The 12221-nt window shown below is 40.9% G+C and overlaps 1 protein-coding gene across 2 annotated transcripts in view; it reads left to right on the top strand.

Annotated features, from left to right (window-relative positions):
* VWA3B (von Willebrand factor A domain containing 3B) overlaps window positions 1-12221 on the top strand; it is a 63438-nt gene that overhangs the window by 13894 nt on the left and 37323 nt on the right. For both annotated transcript variants that reach the window (XM_032100310.1, XM_032100311.1), the window contains exons 7-9: window positions 2919-3088; window positions 4934-5058; window positions 11625-11741. In XM_032100310.1, coding sequence (XP_031956201.1) covers window positions 2919-3088; window positions 4934-5058; window positions 11625-11741 — 412 coding nt within the window. The remainder of the gene's footprint in view (window positions 1-2918; window positions 3089-4933; window positions 5059-11624; window positions 11742-12221) is intronic.

The following is a 12221-nucleotide window of genomic DNA, read 5'->3' as shown; positions in this document are numbered from 1 at the left end:
TCTCCCAGTGTTGAGGAAGATGCCAAAAGGTAGATGAAGAAGGAAGCTTGAAATGCAGAAATGACTCAGGGAGCTAGAATACAAATCAGTATCAAAGGCAGTAGTGGAAATGTATGAGCACACTTGTAGGTGATACTGAATTTGCTTTACTACTGCATGAAATGACGTGAGTGCAGAAAGGCTTCCTCACTTCTACCCCAGACTCAAATAGTTGTCTTTTGTGGTGCATGTCCTGGGATTCCTAGTAATATTCATAGAATCATAGAGTCACAGAATGGTTTCGGTTGGAAGGGACCTTAATGACCATTTAGTTCCAACACCCCTGCCTAGGCATGTACACCTTTCACTAGACCAGGTAGCTCAAAGCCCCATTTAACCTGACCTTGAACACTTCTTGGGATGGGGCATTCCTAACTTCTCTGGACAATTGTTCCCAGTGCCTTACACCCTCATAGTGAAGAATTTCTTCCTTACATCTAAATCTACCATCCTTCAGTTTAAGGCCATTCTCCCTTGTCCTTGTGAAAAGTCCCTCTCCAGCTTTCATGCCCCTTTAGATCCTGGAAGGTGCTATAAGGTCTCCCAAGAGCTGCCTTTTCTCTGGCTGAACAGCCCCAACCATCTCAGTCTGTCTTCATAGGAAAGATGCTCCATCCCTGTGATCATCTTTGTGGCTCTCCTCTGGACTTGCTCCAGCAAGTCCATGCCTTCTTATGTCGGGGGTCTCAGAGCTGGACACAGTGCTCCAGGAAGAGTCTCATGGGTGTAGAGTAGAGAGGCAGACTCACCTCCCTTGACCTGCTGGCCATGCTGATTTTGATGCAGCCTTAGATACAGTTGATTTCTGGGATGCAAGCACACATTGCTGGGTCATGTTGAACTTCTCATCAACCAACACCCCCAAGTCCTTCTCCTCAGAGCTGCTCTCAATCCATTCTCCACCCAGCCTGTACTTGAACTTGGGATTGCCCTTACCCAGGAGCAGGACCTTGCACTTGGCCTTGTAGTTCATGAAGTTCACTTGGTTCCTTGTCTCAAGCCTGTCCAGGTCCCTCTAGATGGCATCCCTTCCCTCCAGTGCATCAGACACCACACAGCTTGGTGGTGTTGGCAAACTTGCTGAGGGTGCCATCAGTCCCAGTGCCCGTGTCACTGACAAAGATGTTAGAAAGTGCCAGTCCCCATATCGACCCCTCAGGAGCACCATGGACATTCCACTTGGACATCAAACTGTTCGCCCCAAGTCTTGGACTGCAACATCCAGTCAATTCCTTATCCACTGAGTAGTCCATCCACCAAATCCACATTTCTCCAATTTAGAGTCAAGGGTGTTGTGCAGAACAGAGTCAAATGCTTGATGCAAGTCCAGGTAGATGGGGTCAGTAACCCCGTTGTAGAAGGTTACCAGACTTGTCAGGCATGTTTGCCCTTAGTGAAACCTTGTTGACTTCTTATTTTCCATGTGCCTTAGCATAGTTTCCAGGATGATCTGCTCCATACTGGGCACAGAGGTGAGTGTATTCAAGTGTATTTTTTCAGTTAAACAACTATTTATCAGGTATTTATCAGCTGGTATGTACCATGCTATAGGGCTGATATACTGTACATATTGTCTTGAGAGTCATCATGGGATAGCTGTTTGTTACATTTGTTTTTAATGATGGTGAAAATTTTGGAAACATACTCACCGTGAGGATTGTTACATGGATAAGTGCAGGTAACATAAAATCCCTCAAAATGCATTATTCAAGCAATAACTAAAGGACATTTCTTCAGCTTCTCTCTCTTCTTGCAATAACATTTTCAGAATGTAAGTGTGTGTAGTTATAGTAAGCCTGCCAAACTCCCTCTGCCTTGGGAAGTATAAAAAATACAAATTATCTGTAAATACTAGCAGTAGCATTCAAATAATCACAGAATCACAGAATATGCTAAGTTGGAAAGGACCCACAGGATCATTGAACCCAACTCCTGGCCCTGCACAGGACCATGCCCAAGAGTCACACCATGTGCTGAGAGTGTTGTCCAAACGCTTCTTGAACTTTGTCAGGTTTGGTGCTGTCACCACTTCCCTGGGGAGCCTGTTCCTGTGCCCAACCACCCTCTGTGTAAAAAATTTTACTAATATCCAACCTAAACCTTCCCTCAACACAGCTTCAGGCCATTCCCTCACTGCTCACCACAGAGAAGAGATCAATGCCTACCCCTCCTCTTCCCTTCATGAGGAAGTTGTAGACTGCCATGAGGTCTCCTCTCAGTCTCCTCCAGACTGAACAGACCAAGTGACCTCAGACACTCCTTATACGGCTTCCCCTCAAGGCCCATCTTTGTTGCTCTCTTTTGGACACTCTCCGATAGTTTAGTGTCTTTCTTATATTGAGGTGACCAGAACTGCACACAATATTCAAGGTGAGGTTGCACTAGTGCAGAATGGGACAATCACCTCCCTTGATTGCCGTCTTTCCTAACCTCAGAATACATGCTGCCAGTAAAACTATGTCTGGTATAAAAGTTCCTACTTTTCAGCCCTGGCAAGGCACCAACATAGCATGTCTCTTGATAAAAGTGGCATATGGCACAGAACCTTTTTCTGACTAATGATGCAGTTGTCTTTCCTTACACCTCTCTTTGGCTTCAGTTAACTTCTGTGGAAAGAGGCTTGCCTTGGGCAGAATCAGACCCAGGGACTGTGGGACAGGTTCTTGTCTCACTTGAGGAAATTTTGTGTGGCCTTCCTTTGAATTACTAGCATAAATGAGAGGAAGAACCAAAGCTCTGAAAATCTCATAGCCCAAGTAATGTATCAGTTTTACCAAATTTTCCTACCAATACTGAGCACAGGAGGGTGCTGGAATAAATATCAGACATTTATGTAAAACAATGTCTTCCAATTACCTTTTTTTTCTGTTTAATGACAGGTTGAAGCTGTTTATTACTTTGCTGTGGGGGATGTTCCAGTGGACACGAAGCAGCTACTCCTTGAGAAGGTTTCAGATGGCTTCTGTCCAGTCAACACAGTGTCTTTCAATGCTAGGGATGATGAAACTATTCTTTTTCTGAAGGAGCTGAGCCGCTTGGCCTCTGGCAGGTAGGATAGAGAAGGACAGTAAAGATTTCAGTACTCATGAAGTGCTTTGCTGATAGGAATGGTATTGGGACATACCTGAATATAATCCATGAGGAAAATGAGACAGAGTAGTTCAGTAAGTGATCCGGGGATGGGAAAATAGGAGATATGAGTAGAATGCAGACCCTACTTAAACAGACCAGCTTTTTTTCGCTTGTGTTCTCACTGGCTTGGAGAAAGGCCATTCCCTTTTTATGCCCAAAATTGTCTGTCATTTGCCTTTCTCTTGAAGTCTGGAAAACTGTTCAAGGGAAATGGTCACAACATGAACTGAAGTAAGTTTTTATTGTGTTGCTTTGTACATTAGTAGTATCCACAAGCACCAGAAAACGATCTAGAGTTTTGCTGGATCAAGTGCCATAGAGACATGTACTGGAAAGGAAATGCCTGTCCTAAATGAGCAGCTCATGGAATAACAGAAAATTGATGGGGTGTTACTCTTCAGGCCTGGTTGTGTGGAAAAGCAGTTCTGTACCATGCTTTCTAGCATCTTTTTTTTATGGTTGGTGGAAATTAATATATTCCACATGGCTTGTTGACTGCTTTGTCCTGGGAATCAGCCATGTGGTGAGAATCAGCCTTCAGTAGAAGTGGATAAGACGACTTAAATCTTGATTCTGTTATCAAAATAAGGAAAACAAATGAACAAATACCAAACCCACAAGACCAAATTCATGCTCAACAGCAAGAAGGCAGTAGGTGTCAGTAGGTGTTTGTCTGCTTAACAGAAGTCACTGTACAGATACAGACTTGTGAAATGGCTGCTAGCTTTTTCTGTTTCACTGTTGTTTGTGCAAGAGTGGGAAGCCCTCCAACAGTAGAAATCTCCCAAATGACAGCAGAGCAATTGGTAAGATGGCAGCTGCTTAGCTCTTTTATAGCCATCTGTGTTTAGAAATAGCTTTTAGGAGATGGGAGCGTCTGCCAAAAACAAGACTGTGGGAAAGTGTTATGTTTGCTCTGGTCTGATGTGTGTTTAAAATGATTGTGGTCATTTAGAAGCATGGTACCTCTATGGTACCAGGTACATTGCTAGTCACTATCCCTCATTTTCTTTTGGTAGTGTTTTTACCTTCTTTATTAAAGGAAAGTGAATGCTTCTTGTATGGTAGAAACAGGCAAAAAGGGTTGTGGCAGGGAGCTGAGAGGAATTGTTTTGTTTGATACGATTCTCACTGTCGTCTTTTTACATGAGTCTAGCTTTTGTGCACAGACTTACAGGGACAGTTAATAACTTGCTGGTGGATATTTGCCCAATAACTGTCTATAAGTTTAAGTCAGCTTTCCCACAGGAACAGCCAAGATCATGGGCTTTTCATGGCTTGAACCTGTTTCTAGTGTAGTTCTGTTTTAGAAATGCATCTTTTTCCTGCTCTGAGAGCTTCTCTGTTTTGACAATGAGGATAAATGAAGTCTGCTTGGCATCCTGATTTGTATGTTGATAATGAAATAAATGCTCCTGTTAGTCTTTCAGCTGGGAGGATAATCTGATAAAAAGGTGTTAGTGTCATCTCAGACATCTTAAATTACATGCCTGCTCCCCCTGTTAAAAGCATTAATTAAAAATAGATTTCCAGGAAGAGTAAGGTGCCTTGCAGTAAGTAATATCAAAAAGAAAGAATATTCTACATGGGAAGACTTCAGGAAGTACATAAATGTAAAAAAAAGTTTGATAATATTAGTAATCTTACTGTAGTTGAAGCTTTAGATAAAATTCTGAAGTTGTATGTGTGAAAAGCATCTCTTTAAAATTGGAGAAGTATTTATGTAGTTTGTGTACTGGTGGAAACTCATTTTGTATTACAGATTCCATGCTTTTGCTGAGAAGAATGACTGTAGAGATTCTGCTGGACCTGCACTAAAGTACGAAGAGGATGGAAAAAGTTTAATTGCCCTGAGCTCCAGAAAAGTGAAAGGGCGAATGCCACTAGGTAGACAATATAAACCCCAAGATTATTCTGATACTATCAGCGATATGTCAAAATGGAAATGCAGTATAGGAACTTGATGAGTGTAAAATCAAAAGAAACCTGTAGGTGTGGGTGGGGTGAGGACAGGACTGGTCTAATGGAAATTCTCTGGGTGGGAAGGAGAGGGCAAGGAAAAGAGGAAAATGGAGTAGAGGATGTGCATGTGATAATGAAAGAGAAGAGGAAAAAAAGGGAGAAGAAGATAATTTATTTAGGAATATGAAGAACAGTACTTGTGTGCTTATGCCAGTGACCTTGTGGAAATGTATAGAGAAATGGTAGAAAGGAAGAGTAGTGCAGAAAACCATATGATACAACAGCCACATCAATATAGGCCAAGTTCTTAGGTAATATAAGGGGATTAAATCAACATGAGATTTACTTGCTTCTCCCAAGAATTTGTCACTAAGACAGGCAAAAAGCACAGTAAAGTGACTGTCAAGAAAGCAGTGCAAAGTGCTGGTGGGAGAATTGATAGAAAAAATACCAGGAGGAAACAACCAAAATAAACAGTTTCACTGGTGGGTGGAGCTGGGCAGAAAGCTCAGTGTGTTTCTCATTAGTCACACTGCTACTTCCTCTGGGTACGTGTTCAGTGGGACTGGACTGTGGTTTCAGGCGGGGTGGGAGGAGAGGGGCTTGTGATATGAAGTGAGGCTTTGTGTGTCAAATTTGATGTCTTTTTCAGCAGGAGAGTAAAAAAAATACTTCTTTTAGACATCAGGGATCATAAGACGTTTTTAGTCTAATGGCTTAACACACACGGCCACCCACCCACACACCCACCCACGCCCCCTCGTTATGGTGGGGGCATTAATGTTGCCCCAAAGGTAGAACGGTGTTATCCTCTTCTCACTGTTAGGGCATATGTGGCATAAGGTGGATTTGGTGGCTCATGTAAGGCTCATGTAAAGCCAGTCTTGAACTAACTGGCCTATATTTGGGTTGTAATCAAGTTTCTTGTGTACCTATCCTTCACTAGGACCATGATTATAACAGTACAAGAGAAAGAACCATTGTGGGGGGGCGGAAATAAAGGAGTGAGGTATCACCTGCTTTTTTGGGTTGTGAAGGGACACTCAAGCCTCACCCATGCAGAGTTCAGAAACCAACAGCAGAGTCTGCTTCAAAACACTATCGTTTCATACTAATGTGGAGCAGTATAATGCCTTCAGTCTGCCATGAGTGCTTTCTTGCTGTGCCACATTTGGGGGTGTGTGTGGGGGGAGCTGGCTCCCTCTTCCCCTGGGGCAGTCAGCCTGTTTCAATAGATGAGTCTAGAGCTCCTATATGACTGAAATTACTTCCTCACCACTGTTTCTAAAGCTGAAAGCTGAATAGCGTTAATCGCTCAAAAGGACAGTAATCCCCTTGAAGTGCATTGTCTGTTGTGTCTTATTGCTATTATGGAGTAGAATTTACACATTAAAAAGGAACACAATTAGCTTTCTGCATTTACTGGGTATTACAAGCACAGTCATGACATCACTGGCAGCCAATTGGAGTGTTTCAGTCATATGCAGAATCTAAAGTCCTTTCAGAAAAGAAAACACATTGAAGACATCATTCTGGTCTGAGTCTGATTTCTCTTGTTTCAGAGACTCCTTCAGGGTGTAGTAATAAGGCAATAAAAATAAAAGTGTCGATTACTCACTAATGGGCTCTGAAACTGGTTCTTGGATGTGTGGCATAAACTACACAAGGAAATAAATAGAGAATGAACCAGAGATTTAATCTTCCAAATGTGGTCTTTCTAGAAAATAAAGGGAGGCACAGGAATATTTTGATTATGTTCCTTTTGCACCACAAATGCAGCAGCTGGAAACTGAAACTCATAACCATGTTTTATGGACTGGAAAAGCTGTTTTAAGGACATCTGATAGTTTCTGGGTATCCACTGAATATCAGCATTTTGCAAATATGGGATATCTTCATGTTCGCTCCTTTGCATCGGCTTAACCAAAACAAGTCAGAAGTGAACTATTTAAAATTTTAGATAAGCGCTCAGTTCTCCCCTATTTTGCATCTTGAGCAGACATTTAGAAAACAAGTGTGAGAAACTGACAATTTTGAAATTTTTTACATCATATTGAGTGGGTGCTCAAGATCAAAACAGGTGTAACTCATTAAAGAATTAAGGTCCTTATGCTGGCAGCCTCAGATTTACTTATAGCAGAGAAATGCTTTTACATAAAGCCTAATTTCACCAATGTGATAATACCTCCTCATCCAGCACTAATTTTCCTGTTATCACTTCTGCCCACATTCTTTGTGCAGTTTATTCATCTGCAAAAAGATGTAGAATTAAGCAATCTTGTTATGTAGTTAAAATTATAAGTGGAAAGGAGGTGACGTTTAAGCTGGAACTTGAAGACATAGAGGGCAAGGAATGGTGGAAGCTGTGGAGAAAAGATGTCATTCTGAAAAAGGGCACATTTGTGTGAACTGCTTGGAGTAACAGGGTGAAGAGTGCTACATAAGGCTTGAAAAGCAGTGGTGCTTTGAACTAGATCCTGAAATGAACAGAGGGTCCTCGGTGGCTGACATAGAAACAGTAAATTTCTGTGTAGTGGTTTCTGTGTGGTGGAATAGATGAGCTGGCATGTGTAGGGAAAATGCAAATGGACTGAAATCAGGATTTTACTGATGTGATAAATCCAAACAGGGAAGTGTCTGACCTCCTTGTGAACAGTATAAGGCTCTGTTCTTAGGTGTGCTTGGCTTTTTACATTTACTTGATTGTCACAGGAAAAATTTCAGGTTGTGTGTGTAAAAAAGGGAATCATAAGAGCGTCATTCCCCTGTATGACATTGAAGTCAATGACCCCTGCGCTGTTTATTTACACTGACATGGGAAAGATCGAACCCTCTCTTTGGAGAGCCAGGATAATGGCTGAAGAGCAGCTACTTTGCTACTCTTTGCAAAGATCATTGCCTCTGCTTTTTTCTCGTGTGCTTTGTCTAGTCTCAGCAGCCTAACCTTGGCCTAGCAAATCTCTTTGCTAATGTGTAGGGAGTGATGCAGATAGCTGTTCTGTGATACCACATGGGATACAAAGTTCATTTGCTTTGTCCATTTGCCCAATGGAAAAGGGACAGGATTGGGCTGCAGTGAGTTTGAGTGCTGTTTGACCTGGCAGGTATGCAGGTAAAAGCTGTGGACTACCCTCTTATGCTTCTTTGTGCCTTCATTCATCCCCCTCTAAATGGAGATTTTAAAAATCAGTGCTTGAGGGTCTATTTCTGTGTTCTACTGCCACATGGAGGCTGAGAAAGGGACTGGCAGTGAAGAAAATAAATTTCCCCATCTTCCCTTGCTAGCAAATTCATTTTCAAATAGATTGTATTCCATTATATTTGGATTTGCTTGCTTCCACGGTCTAAGTCAGATAATCAGACAAGTAAGAAATACTTCTGTTTTCCATGATTTGCTTTTGTATTGGTATTTGCTTCCTGTTTCAAAGATATTGTAGATACTTTGTAGGCTTTTTATTTTTTTTTAAATATAGGCTTTTCCATTAGCAATATGGAAATCAAATAGGTTACAGTGACTTGTCAAACCAGATGAGTTTGTTTGAGTGGAGGTACATGTGGGGAAGCTGCTTCTTTTGAGATTGTCTGCCAGTTAAATAACTGGGAAATGGAAATGAGGGAGTTATGAGTTTCCTTGTACATGTGCAAGTGTGTTTGTGCTTTTGCTTAGATCTACTGTCTTGCTTCTCTATTCGCTGGTGTCAGCAAAATGCTTCTGCCCCTTGCCACAAGCTTTCCCCACACCCTTCCTCATCCTCTTCCTCTTTTCCAAGGCCTCCCTTCTCCAGAGCAGAAACGCCTCTACCCGCGGGCAGGGCACTCCCGGAGCATTAGCCAGGGTGAGGCGCTCTGCACGGTCAGGATGGCTGCGGGCAGAGCCGAGGGAAGCCGACTGCGCTTGGCGCAGGCCGACGTGTGCGGCAGCGTGTTCAGGCCGGTCCCCTCCTGTGGGACTGGTGGCCACCCTCCTGCCATTGCAGTGGGGTGGGTTTTGAATCAGAACCAGGGCGTCCCCAGAGGTCTGGCTGTTACACTGCCAGCCAGGGCACGTGGGGAAGTGCTTCATGGCAGGGGGAACCAGGAGGACCCTTTCTCTCCCTGGTTAAAGTCATTTTTAAAGACAAAATTATTCCTGGGACATGGATGCCTGAATGTGTGCAAGAGACAGTGGGCTTGGAGTGGTTGTGAACTGCACCCTCCAGAAAGGTGACTTTCTTTGGCTGGTGATCCCCAAAAAATGGCACATCTGAGGTGCGAGCAGAGGGAATTTAAACCAAATTAAATTTGGGTTCATGCTTTCTTGGCTATTTACCAATGATATGCTTTGAGGGATGGGCCACAGTTGAAAGCCACATCTGGAAGATACTATGCCTTGCATGTGTATGTAGGTTTTGATTTTGGGGGTTCAGTTTTGAAAGATACAGGGGTTTTCTTTCCATTCCTCCTTAGCTGTAGGGGAAAAGAGGTTGAGGTAGAGGTGCAGCTGAGCTTCCTGTGTAGAGAGAGAAAGCTGCTGTGGATATCATTGCTTGCAAGCTTCTCTCCCAGTTGAATCCAGGAAAAAATGTTGTAAAAATGTTGACAAATAAAGGGTTTTCTAAGCAACCAGAATTTCCCAATGTGCAATTCTTGGTGCCTGCATTTGTCCTGTGTACCAAGTGACATCAAGCATAGTTGCTTTTAAGGGGCATGCAGTTTTACTTTGCTGTGCTGCAAGCATAAATAGGGAAAAAATATCTTCTCATATAATACCAATTAAATACATTTATCTTAATGGGGACAGTAACAATAATCCTGTAAAACTGATGAGTCTATAGCATCAATTTAAGGGGAAATGAAGCAACAAAATGATATAGTTGTTACTGTTTTATAGGTAGTTGAAGTATACATATTTCTTCCACTATTTTCAAACTTTACATTAAAAATATTCATAAAATTAAATCTGGATGAAAGTAATTGATAGCTTGTGGAGGATATCCAGATTTAGTTGGAGACAGTGCCACTGGAATTGCATTCTTAACACCCTTAAACTTAGACTTATGTGCATGCATGGTTTGAATGCATGTGTTTGCATTTCTGGGGAGAGATTGCTTATAAAATAAAAGCTGACTTCTTTCTGAAATATTTGAAGAGAATACTTTTCTTAAGTTTAACAAGTAATGATTATAGACTGAGGTTTTTTCACCCTTTTGTGTTTTATGTTGTAGAATGATCTGCCTTACTAAAGCTTTTTGTGATTTCGGAAATGTTGATCTTTGTCCTAATGGTTGCAACAGATGTTTTTGAAATGCAGGAAGGTCCCAGGAGATGGCAGTGTATAATAACACAATTCAAAATATTTCTTGGAAGCTAAAAGCATTTCACAATTAAAATTGAGTTCTTATTTGTATTACATTCTTCTTCTTCTTCTTATTTCTGGAAAGTTTATCAAAGAACAAAATGATCAGGTTTGTTTGTTTACTGGTAGCCTACTTTAGTACACAAGTTTGCGTGTCTTATCTTTCATATAGTGAACCATCACTGTATATTAACTGAGCTACTGAATGATAATATATAGTTTGTCTTGTTCAGCATTTTTATGTGCAATTCATTAATGGGTTGTGATCTGCAATAGTTTGTAACATATATTTGTAGTTAGGATAGCTGATGATTCAGTTTCTTTTATATTTTTACTGTAACGCTGCACACAGTATCTCTGCATTGTCCTATATTACAGTTTAAACTCTGAGACTAACCTAATTTAACACATTTTTAATAATGATCATACTGCTTAGGTATACAAGGGGTCTCAATTTTAGTAGTTTCTCTTTGTGAAATAAATAAATATTTTTATTATTTTCACCAAGAAAGACATATCAGTCAAAATTAAGAAAACCTAAGAAAACCTTGTCTCAATTCCAGTTTTGGATTTTTCCATTTTTTTTTTTTTGACAATATAGCCTGGTAGTAAAAAAATTTTTTTTGGTAGCATTTGTTTATGACTGTTGAGAATTGTTGGGATGAAAATAAACTTATCTTTAGCAAAATTTCATCAGATAGTCATCAGGGAAAGAAGATTTAAATAAAATTAATTATGTACTTTAGGAAATGGAAAGAGTCAAAAATGTCTTCTCTTTAGAATGTCAAAACTGTGTTTAATATTTGGAGCCAAGTTTTGCAATGAAGTGCAGGGGGTAACAAGTGAATTTCAGTGTGGAGTTTTCTTATTATTTTCTGGCAGTGTTAAAATCTATTTGCTTCCACTGTGGGAACAATCTGTGGCCAACTTTGGAGGTTAGGTCCAACATACTGAGCACCTCTCATATTGTGGAGCCAGCTTTGAGCCCTTTTTTGAAGTCTGTCAGAGAATAACACTTGTCATTGCAACGGGACGTCAAGAAAACAAGGTTATATGGCAACATCTGGATATACCGATGACTTTATGGTGATTGAGGAGTTATAAAAAGTTGAAATTGTATAAAAATGTGAAGCTCTATTTATTATTTCTTTTGCAGTCGCTGGTGTCTGTGAAGATGTCTTTTTGATCTGGAAGGAGCTGGAGGAAGCCAGGAGTACAGTGAGACAAGTTCAGAAAATTTTATCAGAATCTGACCGGTCTGCTTCTCAAGATGGTATCATTTATGTTTCTTTCAAGACAGCTACCATTACATTAACAATCAACATCTTTTTGTGAACAGTTTTGATTGCACATCAATTTGGGGATGATTTTCTCAGAAATGTCTATTTACAGGTTATAGCACCTCTATGTCTATATAGCACCTTTAATTGTTATCTAAATTTAGGATTGCTTAAAACTTTCCAATACAAATCTCTGTTTACTATGGCTTAAACTTGCTAAACTTTAACAGCTCAGGCTGAAACACACTATTTTTATTTTACCAGTGACTCGGTTTAGAAGTTACCTGGATTTTAAGATATGGAAATTACTTCGGGTTATTTTTCATTATGTCTTCCTGTCTGCCTGAACCAGTAAATCTTTAGCTTGTTCTACACAGTGCTGGGGAAATACCAATACTGTCCCATCACAGTTTTCTTGGGATAGCCTCCAACCTGGTAGCTAGTTCATTCCGTGTAAAGGGAAGAAGCGGAGG

Source organism: Corvus moneduloides, chromosome 2, assembly GCF_009650955.1.
Source record: "Corvus moneduloides isolate bCorMon1 chromosome 2, bCorMon1.pri, whole genome shotgun sequence".
In the NCBI taxonomy this organism is placed as follows: Eukaryota; Metazoa; Chordata; class Aves; order Passeriformes; family Corvidae; genus Corvus; species Corvus moneduloides.
Note: the sequence above shows the minus strand (reverse complement) of the source record. Positions and strands in the feature narration are given on the sequence as shown.